Genomic DNA, 21,454 nt, shown 5'->3' on the forward strand with positions numbered 1-21,454 from the left:
TGGCCTGTAAAAAGTTGGCTTTATTTGTTTCTTAGTCACCTTATCTCAGTTATGCCATTTTGGCGTCCACAGTGACAGTCCCCTGAAAGCTGGGGTCAGCCCCACCCCCCAGTGACCAGTGACCGCAGGGCAGGAGCCCGAGCCACGCAGTGGTCAGAGGCTGCAGCAGGGCTGCAGGGGCGTCAGGTCTCCGCTCGGGACTGGGTCGGACAAGGCCACGTGTGGTACGGTGGGTGCCCTGGCCTGGGGTCGATGGGCTGTGGGCCCATCCGGGCTCTGCCGCCAACTTGCCGGGTGGTGCTTGGCAAGCCTCTTCTTGTCCCTCGGTTGGCCTGTCTCCTGGGCAGCACAGCCAGTGAGGTCTCAGAGCCCCTGTGGACTCAGGCGGGTGCCAAGCTGGCCACCTTGACTGGCTCTGTGCTTTGAAGGCCGCTGTGCGCCGCTGCTGGTGGGGTCTGCTTTCTCCGCGGGGCAGGGAGAAGCCCTCAGGCTGTGGAGCTCACCTCTGCTGTCTCTGCGGCCAAGCGCTGCTGGTCCCCGGGAGGGGCCTCCCTAAAGGCCTTAGAGAAGGTTCTAATTCCTAAGGTCTAGATTACCTGTTATTGCAAACAATTTATCTTAGACATAATTGCGAGTCTTTTCATATCAAACATGGGTGAAACTTGGCAAAAAAAAAAATCTCTCTGACCCTGATTTCACCATGGATCTAGGGCCTGGGCCCTCCTCTCTGCTGGGCAGTTTTGGTGAAAGCAGAGATCAGAGCCATCTTGTTATTTACTTCACTTGCGTTTGGTCCTAAGCACAGTAAAAATGTTCTAAAAAAATACCAGTGGGAAGTCTTCAGCCTAGAAGGTAGCATCTGAGGCCAGCCACAGCACCTCCCCTCTCGGGAGGCGAGTGGGAAGGGACACACCATGGAGAACAAGTTCAGTGACAGCGGGAGGAACTGGAGAGCCAGCACCTCAGGGTCCTCCGCATGATGTCCACCAGCTCGGCCAGGCTCGACTATGCAAAGCTGCGGCATCGTGGCCCGGCTCCATCACTGAAGAGAGAGACGGCACAGCCAGGTCAGCCCACAGGCACAGGCAGAAAAATGCACAGATGGGCCAGTGGTCTTCTGGAAATTCGTTCCTCTCTTTTGGAAGAAGCTCTGTCCTAAAAAACAACTTTTAAAAGGGAAAACAATTGTGTCTTCCAGAGAACCCGTTTTAAGCCAGATGTTCCCGCCTGACTGAAGGGGACACGCCAGGGCGCAGCCCACACGCACCGGAAGACACATGACCTGCTCCCACGTGCTCGCCCTCCTGCCACCCGAGACGGAGACGTTTCAACACTGTTTGTGCTTCTAACCAACAAGACATGCCCTTCGGGGGGAGCAGCCGAGACCACTGCAGTCGCCGACAGCACTGAGAAGGTGCAAAGGTTAACACAAAAGTGACGCGGACACCAGGGACAGTCACTTCTGGCAGTCAGCTGAGTAAGACCTCACTTCTACAGTTCTGTTGCCAATGCCAGAATGAAAAGCGAAATTGCAAATTGAAAAATTTCTAGCACTTTAGAAAGTGGAATGAAAGAATGTGAAATTCAAACAGGTGATTAAACCAAAGTCCTCAGGCCACAGCAGCACCCCCGAAGACAGCGCCCACAGCGTGGCGTCCTTGCTCCCTTGGCCGTCGTGGAGCACGCCGCCTCTGCCTGGTCCAGGAGGCACGGCTCAGAACAGAAGGGCCCCCATGCTGCCGACCTCACTCTGCTCCTTGACGAAGATTTCAAAGTACTGGTAGATGATGGTAACCGCAAGCAGGATGCCGGTTCCAGACCCAATGGCACCCAGGAAGTCAGCCAGCACGGAGAGGGCCCCGATGCAAAGCCCGCCGAAGGCCGCGGCCGTGGGGATGTACCTGGGGAGGGAGACGGGTCAGCCACGGGCCGCCAGCAGATCCCTCCAGCCTGGCCTCCCTCGCCCAGGCTACAGGAAGGGCCGGGCAGCCGACCTGCTTACCTCTGAGTTAGGAACCGGACTCCTCTAGGGGTCACTCCACGGCCCCCATAAAGTCTCATCTACTAACACCTTAATGGTCTAGACTAGGGCTTGCTGTCCAGTAAGTGGCCACACGAGTCACATGTGGCTAGTGAAATGGGACCAGTCCAAAGCAGATGTTGAAAACATCACACGAGATTTTGAAGACAGGAACATAAAATATCTCATTATGACTTTTCTTATGTCAACTTGAAATGAGAGTCTGGATATATTGGGTTAAATAAAATGTATTCTTAAAATTAATTTCACCTGTTTCTTTTTGCTTTCTTTTTTATTAAGAGATAACGGACATATAACATTTTATTAGTTTTAGGTGTATCTTTTTACTTTTTTAACGTGGCTACCAGAATACTTAAAATTTCACATGCATCTTGCATTATATTTCTATTGAACAGCAGTATAAATTCAGCTTCAGAGAATTCTTAAGGGAATGAACAAAATTGCCCAGCATCTCTGATAGGAATCAGAAAATGATCTGGCATTTGCCATACTGACTTGCGGTTAAGGCGAGCGAGCTATGGTCCCCAGGACAGACCTGGTCCTGATTACAAAACCTGATCCTGTAAACAGACTTCTACAGGAAACCATTCACGTTCATCCAGCGATGGTGGAAGAAATGAGTTCAAATAAGTTGGCTTAAAAGTCTAAGACACTCACTATGGCCAACCCGGCTGCCCAAGAGGCAGCCCCACTGTGAGGGGAGAGGCCTGCAGACTGCGGTGCTCTCCTCACCCCCACCTTCCCCACAGCGGGTCACCAAGTGCCGGCGGCCTCTCCTGTGTCCCCAGGTTACTGCCCCACCTGGCCCCCAGCCCCTCTGCCCAGACTCACGATGTCCGCCCCGCCCGGTGGGTCTCAGCCTCCAGCACTGACCTTCCGAATGCTGAGCCCTCCCTGCGCTCTCTGCCAGCCTCCCTAGCCTCACCCGAACTCGGACGCCCCTGCAGAAGCCTGACGCTCCCCGCCTCCTCCTGGAGGGCCCCCGCAGGACCTGCCTGCAGCACGCTGCCTGCAGGAGCACGGCGAGGTCCCACGCGGTCAGCAGCCTCAGCAGCCGCCCCGCGGCCACCTGGACACACGCTCTGTCTCCCTCTGTGTGGCTGCCTCTGAGGAGAGGTGCCGCATGCGCTGATTTGCTCTGTCCAGCGCCCAGCCCTTAGCAAGCTCATCGATACTGGAAGACCCGGGGAAGTCCGTCAGCCTGCCAGGGCCGGCCAGCACTCACCGGTTGAGCTCGTGGACCATGGACGTCTCTCGGTGGCCCCTCATCACCATCTGCTGCTCCTTCAGCTGCTTGGCAACCTGCGTGATGCCCATCAAGGGGAGGACAACGTTCAAGTTCAGACGTGGAGTCGAGGGCCAGGTAGACAGTTCACGGTGGTACCAGCCACAGACTCCCCTCCCCAGCACCCTAACGACATTGGTGAAGGTAACTTTAAAACTGCCACAAAGATGTCAGATGAGAAAGTCTAGTTTTAGTTTGGCTGCAGCTTCGCAGGCGAGCATGGATTCATTTACCCTGGTCTCCGTCCACGGCCACGAACGCTCTGGAACCGGCCCTAACGAGGACAAAGCGCCGCGTGCGTTCACAGGCCACCATCCCAGGAGGGGGGACAGGCCGAGAGCCCTGATGCCACTTGCAGGAGGGAAACGCCGGTCCCCGGCTGGCCCCCCCCAGAAGCTGTCGCTCACACTCACGTCTTTGGCAGAAGAGCCCGAGACCTCAATCCACGTCTTGGAGAAGAAGGCGCAGGAGCCCAGCATGAACACTATGTACACGACGGCATGGACGGGGTCTTCCAAGACGGAGCCGAAAGACTCAGGAGGAGACAGGTAATAGCAAAGGCCGCCAACGGGATAGGCGCGTGCTGGGCCGCCAGAAGAAGTGTCCTGGGAGGATTCGCGAGAGCCTGTGAGTACCGTTCCCCACCTCAGCCGCAGGGCAAAGACACTTCTGAGCGGGTGGGAAAGAATAGCTTTGCCCAAGTGCCCACAGTGCAGGCTTCTTACCGAAAAGAAACCTTCATGTGAGCTTGTAATAGGCACAATTAGAAAGCATCTCTGGGTGAAACATCTGGCTTCTGAAGCCGCTGTGCTTACCGACCAGGTGCCCAGCAGGCTGACCAGCAGGTTGCCACTGAAGCGGGCGGACAGCATCTGGGAGATGACGTAGAGGTTGGACACGAGGGCGGACTGCAGGATGATGGGGATGTTGGAGGTGTAGAAGAGCTTGATGGGGTAGGTGTTGTACTGGCCTCGGTAGCGGGCCGACTTGATGGGCAGGTCCACGCGGAAGCCCTGAGAAGCCAACAGAGCCAAACGCCCTCACTGCCTCGCTCCAGCCACGTGCCAGGCCTGCCCCCAGGGAGCTGCCCCGAGCGGCGGTGCCCAGGCCCCCACACCCCTTCCCCAGCCAGCACTGCACTCGGGGGCACACCGACAGAAGGGTCCCGACAGGCTGGCTTAAAATGCCCCCGAGCACAGCACAGTGTTCTGTCAAAAACAAAGCCCACCACGTCGTAGCCACATCTACGTGGAATACGCAGGAAGTTCTGACGGGCGCTCCGGCGCCCTCCCCGTGCCCCGACCGAGGCCGGACAGGGCCTCCACGCCCTCGCCTCACAGCCAGCACGGCCACCTTCACGGTGTTCTTCGTCATGACAGAAAAGCTAGGCTCTTCTACTTTCCTACGAACATAACCTCTCCCTCTGAAACCCCTGGAGAATAGAAACGGTTTCCTTTATGTACTTTTTACAATCTCCCAGTGCCTAGAACAGAGTTCAGAATATAGAAGGTTTAAAATAAAATCTTAACAGTCCGACTCCAAGCCCGGGAAGAGTTAGCCTGTCATTCACCAGGCATCGGACTAAAAGCCTCGGCTGAAGGGACAGATGTGCCCAGTCCTCAGCATGTGGTGGTATGAATGCCTCTTCACAAGCATTAAACTGCCTTCTCAACTGCTGTCCCTTTTTCTCTTTTCAATAAATGTCAGGACACAAAGCGGCTGATCAGAGAATACAAAGACCAATCCAACTACAGAAACGCAACGGGCAGTTCAGGTCTCTCATTCAGAAGCAAGTTACACAGACTCACAGGTCTCAGGAGGATGAGGACACGGCCTAAAAGCACCTACTAACTTTGCTAAGACAGCAGTGAAGCCTTAGGCTTTGATTACTCTTCACTTCTCTTGAGCTGTAAGACCTTGAAAAAAAAATCTTCTCTATTTGCTGACAGTCCCAACCCACAGGAACACGGTTGCAGAAACGTTGTATCTGCCTCAACTGTGTTAGTTCAGGCAAGTGCCCGTGATGCCATGGAACCTGCTCCTTCAAATGCCATTTCATCATTTCAGTGCGATACGATGGGTCACACTACCCCTGGGGTGTGGACGTGGGACACGCACACCAAGGCCTTCTGAACCTTAAATGCACACATCAAAACTCCCCAGGGTTGGATCTGAACGCACCTGGAAGTAGATGACCACTGCAAAGACAAAGATGGTGGCGATCAGATTCATGAGGTTGGGGAGATTCTGGCGGTAGAACGCCTCGCGAAGGGCTCGGACCTTGTCTGTGCGTGTGGCCAGTAGGTGGAACAGTGCAATGATGGCGCCCTCAAACTCCATTCCTGTTACAGGCGAAGGGAAAGGAACAAGCAACTCAATTTGGCTCTAAGCTTCCTAGTGGCCAAAACCGAGAGGAGATGGAATTAGTTCTGTGACTCACAGTGCCTGCTCCTATAACCACAGGGACACGGTGAGGGCTCTCAGCCCTCGTTTCTGTTTCTTCTGTAGAGATTTCAACCTGCAGAAACAGGCTATTCTACCTCTTTGAATTAACTGATCTTATTTTTTTGGCTTGTGAGTCAATGGCCACCAGATGTGTGGAACAATCAACGGCAAAGTCCTAACAGCAGGGTCTGCTGAGCTCCAGCCGAAGGGGTCCTGCCTGAGGAGGGGCTCAGAGCTGCCTAACCCACGTCCCTGGGGACTCCCGGGCAGCACAGCCCCCCAGCTCTGGGGTGCAGGCTGCCCGGACGAGGCGGGCTTGGGCTCTCTGCTCCTCACACCGATGGCCAAGCAGAAAAGACAACATGTGTGCCTACCACACAGCCCATCTCTAGCGGAGTTCACGCCCTACCACAAGAGGGTGCCCAGGGATGCAGGCCAGCAACAGAGCCAGGAAAACACGGCCAGGAAGCAGAGCAAGCTCGACAGAGGCCCAAGGAAAAGAGCAAGAATGGCCTTCTTTGGTCTGGGGACCTATTTTTAGTCTCACTAATGAGATTATGTGGTCTCTGCAGGTCAGGGACTCTGTTTCCAGCATCCACTTCAAAGAGGAGTCAAATGTGCATGAATATTTATTTCTCACGGGACTCTTTTGAGTGAATAACATATTTAGTGATGAAAAAAGCTGATTTTCCTTTCCTAATAAGTCACACTTCCCTGAATGTTTAGAACTTTACATTAAAAACATCCTCTGTAACAAGATTTCCTTGGCACTCTTCGTGGGTATTAAGATAGAATACTCACATTCGCCAAGCATCTACTGTGAGCCAGGCATCACACAATTTCATGTTATTTCTCATTGAATCCTGGCAACCAAGGGCACAGCCAGCATCTGAACCCACCTCATGAGCACCAAAGTTCCTGCCTCTTTTACAAAGTTGCCCTTTGCATGACCAAGTGTTTTGGTTCAGTAATTTCATTTTTAGAAACTTATTTACTGAGAGCAACTGTCAAAACATGTAAAGATGAACATATGAGGATGTTCAGCGTCTCACTGCTGTAATAGCAGCAAAGGCTGGACACAACCTAGACGTCCACCAGAGGAAGGCTTGTTGGAAGAACCTGCTTCATCCTTGCAGGGAAATCCACGCCGTGCTCAGGAAAATGAGGCAGGATAGCGTACTCTGGCAGGGCGAATGTCTATGACGCACTCTTAAGGTGAAAAATGCAAGTTACATATCATCATGAGCATAAACCTGTGTTTTAAAACACTTTACAGATGCACGGAGAAAAATCAGAAGAGATGTACCGATGGAACCCTGTCCCCAGGGTCTCACCTCGGCCGGTGTTGACAGTGGTGGGGCTGAACGCCTTCCACACGATGGTCTCGCAGATGTTTGTGGCAATGAAGAGGGAGATCCCAGAGCCCAGGCCGTACCCCTTTTGCAGAAGTTCATCCAAAAGCAGGACAATTAGGCCAGCAACAAAGAGCTGTGAATGTTAAAAAACAGAAGTAAAGAAACGCAGAGACTGCACTGCTGCTCCCCACGGCGTGGTGCTCTCCCCCCTCAGGAACTGGCTTCTCTGCCGTGGGCCCTGAAGGCTGAGGGGACACTGGCTGGTGGAGGCTCCTCTGTGAATTCAGAAGGGCAAACACAGGGCTCGGGCTTCTTCTCAGGAAGAGTTCCTTTTATGCTCGATTCAGATCTGTCGTTTGGCAAGTGTGGGTGTGAGGGCGCCTCAGAAGAGGGTGCCGGCCTAGCCTTACCTGTATGGTGATCAACAGGCAGATCCCAGCACCCATTTCAGAAGGGTCTCCGTACATCCCTGTCATCACATACACGATGGACTGGCCGATGGTAATGATCATGCCAAACACTAGCAATCAGAAGAAAGCTGTTCTCAGGGTGGGCCACCCCACGGTCCTAGAGGAAACACTTACCAGACACCAGCTCCGTGCCGGGCACTGGGAGAACAAAGGTGAACACGACTGACCCTGCCTCCAAGGGGCTCGTCCAGGAAACGCTCAGCAACCGCACGGTCAAAGTGACAAGAATACACAATAACTCAAACGCTTGCAACAAAAGCGTGTGACTCTTTAATTCCACCTCCTTCTAAATTCACTTCCCTTCGGTGACGGGAGGAGGGAAAGAGTTGAAGCATGACAGACCTGCTTCTTATGACAGGTGTTGAAGACAACACTCAGAGGCACCCCAACCTGCAGCCCCCATGCTCAGGGCATCAGGTAGCTCGGGTTCTGGGAGAACCACTCGCCCAGGCCACCCGACAGGCTCGTGCTTCAGGTCTGGGTCCAAGGCACAGAACACTAACTGGGATAAAGTAATCCCTTCCCAGTTTGTTTAACGTGTTAATTAAGGAAAGAACTCACAGTGCCACCAATTCACTTAGCCCACTTCTCCTGCCACAAAGCTCTCCTAAGGGAGGTTCTCCTTTTAGTAGATGGTCTTGTATCCTGTATCATTCACTACACTTCATTGTGACGCACAATGGAATCCACTCATTTTTACTGAGTCCACGATGCTAGATGGATCCCTTAGTATGGGACTGGGCTTCAATTTCAGCTTTTCTGCTTAGTTTGCCAAAAAAATAAAATTTTACTCCAAAGTGCCTATCAAATATAGTCCCTATTTGAATTCTTAAGAAGTGCTCAATAAGACTGAATTCTTAAGGCAGAAAAAACAGCAGAGAAAAGCTAAAAAGATTGTCCAAGACCAAAGAGGAAACAGCTGATTTGTACTTCTGACAACACACATATATATTTAAAAATCCTGATTTGTATCTGAAACTGACAAGTTTAAATTAGATTACTCTTTCTTACTCAACTCTTTAACCTACTAACTTAAGATCTGTAAAACATGCTGGTATGGAAGAAAATATGACTGGGTAGGAAACTGCAAATATCATTTCCTAATTAATATATGTCAGTTCAGTCAGGCTGAACTTGGTGAATTCTGATGACTGGTCATTGTTACCAGTGCCGCTTATTATTTACTACTGTGCAAGTATCATTATTATCCCCATTTTTGTAGATGAAGAAACTGGGACATAAGAACTGTCATCTAACTTTGCCCCAAAGTCACAGAGCTGGTAATTGGCAGAGCTAAGTTGAGAGGACCATGCTTCTCCTAAGATGAATCCTTTTAAACTCCCAGAAAAAAGAAATACAACCCTTGCCAAGTAACTACTACATGCCAGGCACTCACTGATGTTTTACACACATCATTCAAATGAATTCTTCCAACAGCTCTGAAGGAGACATTATCTCCTTCTAAGTGCTAAGGAAACTGTGGCGGCGGAGGGCGACCTCCCTGGACTATGCAGCCTCGGGGCACGACACCCGTCCCCTGCCTTGTCCAGCTGCCCCAAGTGCTGTGTGGCTAACACAGGCCACGGAGCCAGGCCAGGCAGGGCTGGCGGGCCACGGAGGTTACAACAACCCCCTCCCCCCAAAACCAAAAGGACTTCTGATGCCCCAAACTTTGCAGCAAATTCAAATTCTCAACTACAGACATCTGAACATCATTCAAAATCTCACTTACACTTTTGGGCTCCGTTGAAGAGGGCTCGGTCTTTTGGGGTATCACCAACTTCAATTATTTTGGCGCCAGCCAAGAGCTGCATGATGAGGCCGGAGGTGACAATGGGAGAGATACCCAGCTCCATCAATGTGCCTTAAGGAAAGGGGGACGCAAAGTACAACCGAAGTTAGCATGGAGAAGCAAGACGTTATTAAGAAAATGAATGAGCGAAACTGGACCGTGTGCCCCTGATACAAACCCAGTGTGTTTCAGTTTGCCAGCAGTATTTAATTCAGAGAATAACCCCAAAATATCAGCAATCAGAGGGTAATTCAATTCATTCTGTTCAGTCTGCCAGGTAACATTTTATTCTGTTTAGGGAATCACATGGCATTTAAACTGATCGCTGCATTTAAATTCACCGTAAACAGATTCATGCTGGTTGTACAGAGATAAGAAAGGTTCGTCTCTTCATCAGTTAATAAGAAAGGATAACATTCAAATAATTTCCAGAGTCTGGAAAGGAGGCCAGTACAATTCTATCTAGTTGTGAATAAACCTCTATTTCCATTATGCTAAAATGGGCTATACTTCCAACTGATTCGGAACTTAATTTGAAACGTATTTTAAAAATGAGTTAATCAAAAGCAGTCATCAGCATAAGCATTCAAAATCCCGCTTTACCCCAAGTAGGTAACCGGTTAGAGTATACAACACACTGTTATATATTTATTTTTTGGGGACATGTATATGTAACCTGTAGATATGGAAAAGACGCAGCTGAGAAACAAATTACATATTCTAAAGAATGTTATCAAAACAGGAGACAGATAGGTAGAAATGTCATCATTTCAGCTGTTTAAAAAGCATTCTAGTTTTTCCATGTTTTGAGAAATTCTCTATGATGTAGACTTATCTTGCTGTTACAGGTTTTGTACTGCATTCAAAGCAATTCTGAATAGGATGACATGCCTGGGTGCTGAAGCTGGCCTTTACTAAGGCTATGTTTCAGCACAGCATGCTCTGAACCCTATGTAAAGCCAAGGCCTGTACTTTCACTGAAGGAGGCCAGTGAAGCCCGCACAGTACAGGGGATGCAGAGGGCCAGTCCTACCTCTGTTAGAGGCGAGGATCACTCTCATCCAATAGAAAGGGTCGGCTGAGTCTGAAGACATGATTCCAAACAGGGGGATCTGGAAACAAGCAGAGAGCAGCCCGCACACTTGTCTCCGGCCCCTCACATCCCCACCCCGACACTGGAACACCAAACGCGCGCTCACCTGGCAGCACACCAAGAAGATGAAGAGGGTGATGGCGGTCCATAGCACTTTCTCCTTAAACTGAATCTACAGAAGAATAGAGCCAATTAAGGCAACAAGTTATCTTCGTAAGCAAATTAACAGAAACAGACTCTGATCAGACCCCTTTCTCTGCTCACCAGAGGAGCCCTGAACACTCCAAACCATGCACCAAGCGTAAGTACATGTATTGCGTGCTTTCTACGCACAAGGCACAGATGCAAAGACCTTCATGGGCATCATCTCATTTAATCCTCACACCACGTAACGTTATCTTATTATTTTCCAACAAGAAAACTGAATCTTAGAAAAGCTAAGTAATTTGTCCCAAATCCCACAGCTGTAATGGGTTTGACTCCAAAGCCTGTGCTCTTAACCATCAGCATGAACAGTTTAGGATCAGACCCAAGATCAAAGATTGTTGCAATAGAAAGAGATTCCCAAATCAGACCAGCCTTTACAACACATGAGCAATGACTTCTCATTTGATAAGGTTTTGTAACTGACAAAATCTTGTTATTCTGGAGTCAACTAATTTGCAATCTGTGATTGTTTCTTTGTGTATTCTCCATGGATTTAGGGTAAAACAATGTAATAAACACTGGAAGAGTGAAAGAGCTGCGTGTTCAACCTACTCACTACTAGTAGCATCTGTTTAACTTTAGGATAGGTGACTATTCAGTCATCTTATGGATGACCAATAAGCATCATTAGGGAAGTTGAGACCCCCTGCCCAAGGCTCCTCTGCTTTAAAACCTAAGTGTCTTCACTAGCACCTGCTGCCTGCACAGCAAGAGTGGCTTTAAAGGGCTTAAAAAAACACACAGCAATTATTGTGTGGACTAAGAATCTTAACACGGAAATACCTTGTGAGCGACGGTACTAAATGGACAAAATCGTGTTCTTAAAAAACACTCTTTTAAGCTGCAGTCTGAATGAGCATGGAGTCGAAGTCCTGGCTCTCTGGTCAGCATGGGGCCGCAGTGCCTCCGTGTTGACCACTGTAGACAGGCCTCAACAAGACAACCACACAAAGGCGCAGGGACTCGACATTCAGATACTCCACGTGAAGTTGGGGAGAATTCACAGAACTCGTCCTCTGGTCATCTGATCCCACCAAGAAATCAGGAGGAGGCCAAGGAGGGCAACACCACGTCAGGCTGACCAGTAACACAACAAGCTTGTATGGAAATGACTCTTTATGGGAAAAGAGTGGACAATTTTTACAAGACTCCTCATTTTTAAATAACCAAGTCTCCTCTCCTGGACGCAGCCAAATTCAACAGCAAAACATCCAAAACTGTTTATCCAAGTCTTGTCACTCTACCTCTTAACAGCCTGCCATCCACCCCCATCTCCCAGGCCACTCCCATAGTTCACTCTCGATGGCAGAAGCCCCTCCAGCGCTCTCACCCTCTACCCTACCCCAGAGCAGTTCTCTAATCTGTCCGGCTCCTACTCCCACTACTCCCCACCCATCCTTTCCGTCTATCAACACTGAAGCACATCTAACACCCCCCCACCACCACCACACTGGTATTCTCTGCCTTAGCACACTCTATATTTCTTACCCTAGAATTCCTTTCCCTTCCTTCAAGGACACTTCTATTCCTCCTTCAAGGCCACCATCAGGCATCATGTCTTCCAGGGTTCATCCCTTCTGGAGCCACTGCTTCATGCACCACACTCAGTTACAAGGCCAAGGTCACACAGCTATCAAGAGGCTGTGTGAAGGGTGGGTCCCAGGCGGGCCTGCCTCCAGAGCCCCACCATTTCTACCACACTGAGGGCACACACACACACAACTTTGCATATTAGCCCATCAAAGGCAGCGCATATGTGGGGCAGATGCAAAAAACGTGAGGACAGAAAAATATTCCTATTAATTCTCTGTAAGAACCCAAAGAAACTTTTCTTCATTGTTTCATAGCTTTACTTACACTGGCAACACTCACTGTCTCGGCCTGAAGTTGTGCAGCAGCGGAAATTCTGATAAAGATTCAACACAGCTCTACATCTCTCTCTTTCCATGTTTTAATGCACCTGCTGTAAAAGCAGGGGTCACAAAACGCCCTGATTCTCAGCAAGGTGACGGCCCATGGAAAAGGCGCAAACTCGACCGTACAGAGAAAAGTGCCTGCTCTTAGCTCCTTGTAGCAGCTGGATACAAAAAGCATCTCCTAAAAGGACCCGCCCACGATCAGCTTCTGCGGGAGCTGAAGCGGGAAGGGGCGCTCAACCTGAGTATCTGAGGCTCTCGAGGCGTTACTCACTCAGGCCGGGATCCACCTCGGGACAGAGCAAACCCGAGGCTCTGCCCGCCCGAGTAACTTCCACGGAGGATGCTCCAATCGAAGCTCGGCGGCTCGGTGGAGGCTCCCACCAAGCAGGCCACCCGGACCACTCTCGGGGGAAGGAAGCGTCCACTCGGCGTGTTGGGGCCACTTTAACGGGGTGCAGGCAGTTTTCCCAAGCCTTCCCCGGACTCACCTTCCGCTCCGGCTTCTGAATTTCGGGCAGGATGACACAGAAGGGCTTGATGACTTCCAGAAACTTGACTTTGGGGGAAAAAACAAGAGTAAAGTTAGGGCTGGAGGACCCCGCGCCGCCCCGGGAAGCCGTCCGCGGGGCCAGGTTGGGCAGGGGCGCGGGCCGAGTGGGCTTCACGGCCGGGGGAGCGAGGTCCCGCCCGCGCCGGCCGCGCCCGGGCTGCCCCGAGGGACTCACTCGCCATGGCGGCGGCTGCTCGGCTCCGGGTCGGGCTCCGGGTCGGGCTCCGGGTCGCGCTCCGGCTCCGCTACGCTCCGACCTCGGCTCCGCTGCCGGCCCGTCCTGCTCTGGAGCGCCGCGCCTCGCCGAGAGACACGTCAGTGCTAGCGCCGCGGCAGCCGCTTCCGCTTCCGCTTCCTGCCACGCGCTTCAGCCGCGCGCACCGCCCACGCCTAGACCACAACTCCCGGCGTGCAGCGGGGCCGCGCGGCCTGTCGGAGGGAGGGCCGGCGGGGCGGGAGGGGCGCGGGGCACGCCGGGACGGGGGTATGCGCCTGCGTAGACTGAGCCGCGAGCGCGGGGCGGGGAAGCTGAGCGCGATGCTGGCTTCCCCCAGTTCCTTTCACGGCGCCGGTAACTTGTTTCGCTGGTGTAGACAGTGAGCGCCTTGGGGCCGGCCAGTCCCGGCGCCACCTCGGTGCCCGGCGCCCAGCAGGTGCGCGGCGGCGGGGCCGACGGACACCCCTTTGTGGGGTCATTGAGCGAACCTGGGGCCGGTCGGGGCGCGGGCCCCGCCGACTCGGGGGAGGGGATGAGGTCGTGGTCGGGAGGCCCGGGGAGTCCGGGGAGGCCTCCCGGAGGAGGCGTCCCGGGGGAGGAACTGTTGCGAGCACGGCAGGCGCTGTGCCTGCCCGAGATCTCGGGAGAGGATTCCTGCTTGGCTGGAGCCGGGGCTGTGTGAAGGGGAGGGATAAGACTTAACGTTCTTGGGGCCGGTGGGTGGGGCGAGGGGTGCCAGACGGGGCTTTTGAAGTTTATTTCCGAGGCACCTGTGATCACGGGTGGCACGTGATAGGTAATCTAAGGGAAGAGACCTTGTGCTGTCAGCATCTAGAGGAGGTGGGCGCCGCTGCCTGGGGTCAGGGGAGGTTCGTGGAGCGCAGTCTGGAGCTGGACCAGTCGGAGTTGGAGATGCCGATGTGGCTAGATGCTTTCTGCAGTATTAATTTAGGGATTGTTGTTTCTGTTTTTCCTTTCCCTCCCATTTCTAGCAGGTAGCCAGGATTTGTAAATCTTTGCCTCAGGTTTTTTTCTAAGACGGGAAGTCCTTTTGTGAAAACCTAACCTATGGGTGGAAAATTCAAATGATTGCAGGAGGCGGGCAGGAACTTAAGTGAAGTGACCCAGGTGTGGCATCACTTGATATGAATTCCTCACATAAAAAAAAGTAAGCAGGACTACTGTCATAGGGCTGCTTCTGAGATGCAGCCTCATCTTGCCATCCAGGACCCGTTCTTAATCTCTTCCAGAGTTTTGACCAGAAGCTGAAACTGGCAGCCCTTGGACTCAATTCAGCAGGTAGATCAGAGCTGATATTTAGCCCATATGCACCCTGCACGATACTGATGGTGAAAATATTGAAATGCTTCATGGTAAATAGTATCATAGTAACTGTACAGTCACAATTAGCTAATATAAATTTTCATATAAACTCGGGTTTGTACTGACAGTTTTAGGACGTTAGTACCATAGAAAAAGGGCCTTCTGTTGTAGCCACATCTGAGGAACATCTTGTGTCACTGAAGCGACTGTGGCTAAGTTGCATGTGTTAACAAAACAAATTGCTTTAGGAGAATCACTAAAAATAATTTTGTTAGCATAGTGTAATTCTTTTGAATTACAGTAGCAGGTGTGCAGTGTATTTATACTTATACACTTAAGATTTTATTATAAATGTTAAGAACAAATACTAAAGTGAAGAGGCAACAAAATCTGGATAAATTTTTAATAGTTTCATATATAATAAATGTGAGTCTTGTTAATCTGCAGAACAAAGAAGGGATTACAGTAGTAGTGAGTCCCAGCCTGGAACTTGTTTTGATACTGTGCAAGAATCTGCACAAAATAAAACTTGTATTAAATACATTTTATTACATAAAATCTGTATTTCTGGAGTGAAAAATGACGATTTTTTTCAACCAGGCATTTGTGTTAGCGCTGATGACAAAGTTTGGCTGCAAATAGTGCTCAAAAGTTATGTGTTAAAAGATCAAAGTGCTAAACATGTATATTTCATCAGGATGCTGTTAAGACTGTGGTTCAAGTGAAAAAAATTTGTGGTCATTAATGAGGAAGAAATTTAAAATATAATCAGTTTCATATATTAAACATTTGAAAACTTAAAACTCCCAAAATGTCATGAAAGTGAGGATAAAGCAGTCAAAAAGATACAGAGGGACTGTCGGAATTTTTAGCACTGTATAAAATTGAGCATTTCCATGAAAATATTTAATAGAACTTCTAAAGGAATAGTATTGATATGGGGGTGGGTACTGTGGACTCACTTGTTACAAAATAGATGTATCTAATGAGACAACAGCTTTTTGGAAAACAAAGCAGTGCATTTTAAATCATCTTCAAGGAAGTTTCATTTGCTTCACATAAAAGTGTTTTAATAATTTGCTTAAAATACAAATTTCAATATTTTGAAGATAATGGTTTTTGTTGATCTTATGACACTGGGAGCTGCATTTAATACAGTGTATTGAGCTTTGTTGGTGGGAAAAAATATATATATATATACAATGGAAAGATAACTTTTGTGAAAATATCATTGGAATATTTTACAACTTTGAAGAGGTCATTGGATTTTGTACAAAAAGTGCCAGTGTAGTAATGCTAGGAAGAGTCTGGAGTTCCAGCCAAAAGTTTAGAAAAAAATTTGGATATTTTAATTTGTCACTAAGTGATCAAATTTAATTAATTTTGGATAAAGCAATAAAGATTTAAGTTAAGTAATTCTCATGTTTTTCTCAATAAATTGTATTTCTTACCATGCATCAAATAAATATCAGAAAGAACTGCAAATTAAGTACTGGAAATTGCACCTTGATGGACAGCTTGAAGTGCGAGAGCGGCAGAAGCAGTTTGGAAATCAGTAAGTTCTGTGTGTTCACTGTGATAGAAGCTGAAGTGCAGAGGTTAGCCTTCGAAGAATATAACTTTAGGAGTGTTGGCCTTAATAAAAGATGTTTTAATGGAAATATCAATATTTTAGCTTTATGAGGAAAATCGTAATTATTAGAGCTGACATTGTTTCAGTGGACTCGAATGATTGAACGTTATTTGTAACGTAACGTTCAATCATAATGTAATGATTGAACAATACTTGTAAATTATTGTAGTCTGGTCAGGCTTCTATAACAGACCACCACAGACTGCGTGACTTCTAAACAACAGAAATTTACTTCTCATAGTTCTGGAGGCTGGGAGGTCAGGGCGCCAGCACGCCTGGGTTCTGGTGAGAGCCCTCTTGCGGGTTGCAGACTGCCGACTTCTCATGGCAGGCAGCAGAGCAGAGGAAGCAAGCTCTCTTGAAACCCTTACAAGGGCTCTAATCCTCATGACTTCCACCCTTATAACCTCGTCTCACCCTAGTTACCTCCCAAAGGCCCTGCCTCCTAAAATCATCACATCGTGGGGGTAGGGGGGTAGGGCTTTAACATGAATTTTGGAGAGACACAACATTTGTTTATGTTTGCATAACAAAGTAAAGGAAACTTTGAAACGGAGGATACAGATATGAAAAGAAGATAGGTACACTGAAACAAAATGAAGTATCAATTCCAATAGAAAAACTATTGGATTGTCTAATCAATAATATAAAAAGGGTTTTGATGGAAAAATGAATGAACTTTTCAATTGAATCCTGAGATTTGGCTAACTGGTTTGTGAAGCTCCATGGATTGAGGTTGAACACAGTAGCAAATCCAAGAAGTGGTTTTTGTGACTTAGTTATAATAGAAATATTGACTATATAAAAGTCTCAGACTGTTTGAGTTGCCTGGAGGGTCTCTGGAAGACCCCATTGCAAAGCTGTCTTCATTTGACCTGACTTGGAGCTCAGAGGTCATCCAGTGCAAAAAGTCTTCTCCCCAGGGCATTTCTCACAAGCATGTAGAGGCAGTGGTTGAACTTCACAACTGCCTGAGGCAGTGAATAATGCTTAGGACAAACAACAGGCTAGCCAAAAAGCTGAAAGGGAAAAACTGGGGAATGGGCATCCAGGGCAGCTTTGAGAAGCTCCAAAACATCCTGCTCTTCTAGAAGGCCACACGCACAGGTAGAGGAGTCACGTGCCTAAGGCTGTGACATGCCCGGGAAAGCCCTGGGAAGGCCCTGAGCTCTCCTCGGGCCAACCTCCAGGCTCCGCACAGCAGGAAGTGAAGGCTTGGGCAGCGCTGGGCCCCTCAGCACACACGGGGAGACTCGCGGGGCCCAGGGGCTTAGGGAATGCCTGTCTAATCACTAGCTGACCACTAAGCTATCTCTGCAGAGACATCAGTGGTCACACGTGCCTTTACAGAATCAGTTCAGATAAATCATGAAACGAACAGCAACAAAAATAAAGGCAAACCTTGGGGAGGGGAGAGAATCTGATTTCCAGAGTTGTTACATAATATTGCTTAGAATACCCAGTTTTCAACAAAATATTATGAAACATGCAAAAAAAGAAAAAAGAGAATATGGTCCATACACAGGAAACAAAAGCAATGCATAGAAACTGTTCCTAAGGATGTGCAGACGTTGGACTTACTAGACAGAGACTTTAAGTCAGCTGTTTTAAATAAGTACAGAGTTAAAGTAAAGCACGTCTAGAGAATTGAAGTGTGAGAACACTGTGTCACCAAATAGAGAATATCAATAAAGAGAGATTATAAACATAGGAATTTGGGAGTAAAAAAATGTAATGAGTGGAAAATTCACTAGAGGGCTCAACAGCAGATTTCACTAGGCAGGGGAAAGAATCAGACCTTCAGGATCAATTGAGTTTACCTAGAGGAAAAGAAAAGAGAGCAAACTAAACCCAAAGCAAACAGGAGGTATATGATAATTGCTAGTATTGATGAGCATGAGACCTACAAAAGGGGCTCAGTTTGGTGCAGTAGATAGTCTTTCTTGAAGGGGATCTTGAGGTGTATTTTATATACACTTATATTCCCATTATCCCAATAATAATAACAAAGTGTGTTATTGGTCATGGGCTAAACTCTGGACTCTAGAACATTCTGCTGGGATGTCTATTATTGGTAGCAGTTATATTGCAAGCAGTCCCTCGAGTTGTGTGCAGTTACCTTCTTTGTCCTCTCTGTAAGACCTTCATTCCTTCCTAAAGTCCAAATGGGTTCCATCTGATTAATATAAAAGCAAATCATTACTAACAGATTACTCACTGCACTTTACTGTAATCTAGTCACGTACATAATTTTGTTTTTTACAACATGACAGTTAAATCCTGTTGGTCTAGAAATATACTTAATAGAAAATATTCTTCCATGTTGAGGGATAGATGAAGTGTTTCTGCAGGAGTGACCCATACTTCCAAAGCTCTTTTGATGAACCCGGGGCCAACTTGTATCTGTCTTCTCGGGGTTCAGCTTGGATAGACAAGGAAGCTAGACGGCGGACATGACCAACAGAACAGTCAATGAACATTGACTAAGACAGCAGTTAAAAACAGCATCACCGGTAGGGGTTGAGGGTAGCAGTTTAGGTGGCAGATTCAGGCCCAGTTTGCAATTAAGCTCATGAAATGCAAGATTTGGTTGAGCAGTTGAACTGCAGGACGGATGGAGATGCTGCTGGGCCTTGGGACACCTGGAAGCAGAGGCCAAGAGCCACTGTTCCTCACCGTTGCGTGTTTCTGCTCAGAAACGTCATTCTTTCCTATTGCATTGTCTTCCTTCATAAAGCAGGAAAAATGGATGTCCATAACTTAGGAGTTTCAAGTCTTCCTGTGGGGCTCACAAGTGCAAATGCTTTCTGGGGTCAGGGGAGTACCATAATTGAGTGAAGGAAGCTGGGTATGCAATGCGGGGTGGGGGGCACCGTGGCAAACTGAATCCCAAATTCAGCCTTTGGATTTTTCCAAAGAGGCCTGGCATCTGTGTTGAGGTTTCCAGCCTGCCATCTCCTCAGGACAGCCCCGCCTAGGAGAGTGGGAGTGCACCCGAAAGCCTGTGCCAGCTCGTGGTCTTGAAGTGTCTTCTCAGCCACAGTGGCCGCTGGGCACAGAGCGAGGCCGGAGGACGTCAGGTGTAGCCAGGCTTTAGGTCTCACCAGCAAGGAGGCAGAAGGAAAGGGTGCAGCGATGTTTTCTCGCTGGTAGGAAGATGGGGGCGAGTCCCTCCTTTTGATTAGAAAATAACTCAGGGCATTACAGAACATTAGAAGATACATAAATGTACAGACAAGTGGTGGAAAAGCTCCGTAATCTCCCATCTGGAGAGAGTGTTGGTCGGTTTCCTTTGTCTTTGTTCCTTACCTACTTTTAATATAACTGTGACCGCGTGTCGTTTTGTATATTGCTTTTGTATCAAATCATTTTTGATTTTCAAATATTTTAATATTTAAATAAGTATTCTAAATATTATTATATGATGTATTGTTTTCCTACTGTCTAACATTTTTTCCATAAACCTCATTCTAATATTATATTCATGGGAGGTACATCCAGGGAGGCACCGTGGTGTTCCGTAACGATTTCCCTGAAGTTAGGGGTTTAGATTGTTCACTGTTTTTCTCCTATTATAAATCACACTGGGATGAATATCTTCATGACCAAAATGTTGCCTACATATCCTATTATTTACTCGGGATAGAATTCCAAAAGTGGGAATTTCTGGGTGGGTCAAAAGCAATAAACATTTTTAAAGTTCTTGGTGTGTATTGCCGTGTTTCTGAAGATAGACTGTATCTATTTTGACTCAGTATTTGGCAAATGATATTTTAAACCTGAAAGGCCCACGTTCTCAGCTGGGTTGAAAGAGCGCTGTGTGCAGGCATCTTTGGATCCAGGCTGACTTGGCCTGCAGGAACAGCTCCTGGACCTTCTAGAATGTTCCCACCCTTCCCCGCAGCCGCCTCCTTGTGCTTGGGGCCTGTGGTTTTCTGCAGAATGGTGTCGCTGCCAACTGATGCCAGCCCAGAAGCCCGCTGGCTGTCAGTGTTAACCGACCCTTTCGAGTTGGTCCCCTGCAAGGGTCCTCCTGCCCCGAGTCATGGGAGCCGGCCGAATGAGAGTGAGTTCAGGTCGGAAGCAAAGGAAAGCTTTATCCTTTGACGAAAGAACGGAGGGGGACGGCTCACGCCCCGGGACACGCCCTCCCTGAAAGGCCGGTGCGGCGCTGCTTTATAGGTTCCTGTGGTTCTCGCGGGGTTGGCGCAGATCGCGGGATCCGTGCTCCCGCGGCGTCTCTGCAGGCGGCCATTTCCCACGAGGAGCTCCGCCCTGAGGTGCCCAGTGCGACGCTTCTGCACGTGGCCTCTTGTGAGCGAGTGAAACTAGACTAAGCGCAAAGGAAAAAAAAAAGGTTAGACTTTATTTTATTACCCAAATTCTCTCATTTCCCGGGAACTGGGCGACAGTTGCGGACTGCGGCCTGGGGCACCCCAGAGCCACCTGGCACTCTGCTGACCGCCAGGTGCACGGGGGCTGCTCTGAGCACCTTCCAGGCCTCACAGCCTCCGCAGACCAGTGGGTCCCACGTTTCCTCTCTGCTCCCAGCACCTCCTGCAGGGACGCTTGGCCGGCTCCCTTCAAGGGAAAGGCTGGGCTCCGCAGGCCTCCGGCCCCAGGAGAGGGGAGCCCCGAGGCGCCGGGCTGAGCCTCCTGTCTGTGCGCTGCCCCTGCTCTGCCTCGTTAGCGCTGAGAAAGCAGGTCAGCCGCCTGCCTTCATGCTCGGGCTTCTAGCAAAGGGCGCCGGGGGCTGCTCGGCAGTGTTTGCTGAGTGAATGACGGCAGCACTGCTGAGAGTCGCAGGGTTAGAGGGACGCCCGGCGCCCAGGGTCCAGTGTCCCTCCGCCGTCCTGAGTGACCAGGACGGGAACGGGCCCGGGGGTCAGGCCTGGGGCCGTGGTAGCTGCGGTGTCTTTCCTGTTTCCTTTCCAAGCCCGGCTTCCTCCTCCGAGGAGGTCAGGGCTGCTGCGGGAAGTGGCCAAAGACAAGAGGCGGTGGGTCTGTGTTCTGATGTGCAAGAGGGACTTTGCTGTGACACAAGGGGCTTGAAAGACAGGTGCTCTGGAGCGAGAAAGGGTCTGCTGAGTGCGCTTAGCTCCCGTGTGGCAGATCCGGGCTGGT

At 49.4% G+C, this 21,454-nt stretch overlaps 1 protein-coding gene across 1 annotated transcript; it reads right to left on the reverse strand.

The window, feature by feature from the left end:
• On the reverse strand, nt 1-13,494 carry SEC61A1 (SEC61 translocon subunit alpha 1). The gene is made up of 12 exons (XM_061197356.1): nt 13,333-13,494; nt 13,096-13,163; nt 10,588-10,653; nt 10,422-10,500; nt 9,329-9,460; nt 7,537-7,646; nt 7,106-7,259; nt 5,508-5,668; nt 4,142-4,339; nt 3,740-3,931; nt 3,267-3,343; nt 1-1,901 (listed from the first exon to the last, which is right to left on the reverse strand). The coding sequence occupies exons 1-12, from the start codon at nt 13,337-13,339 to the stop codon at nt 1,715-1,717; spliced, it is 1,431 nt and encodes a 476-aa protein (XP_061053339.1). The 5' UTR covers nt 13,340-13,494; the 3' UTR covers nt 1-1,714.
• Nucleotides 13,495-21,454: the final 7,960 nt, after the last annotated feature.

This window comes from Eubalaena glacialis, chromosome 7, assembly GCF_028564815.1.
Source record: "Eubalaena glacialis isolate mEubGla1 chromosome 7, mEubGla1.1.hap2.+ XY, whole genome shotgun sequence".
Classification (NCBI taxonomy): Eukaryota; Metazoa; Chordata; class Mammalia; order Artiodactyla; family Balaenidae; genus Eubalaena; species Eubalaena glacialis.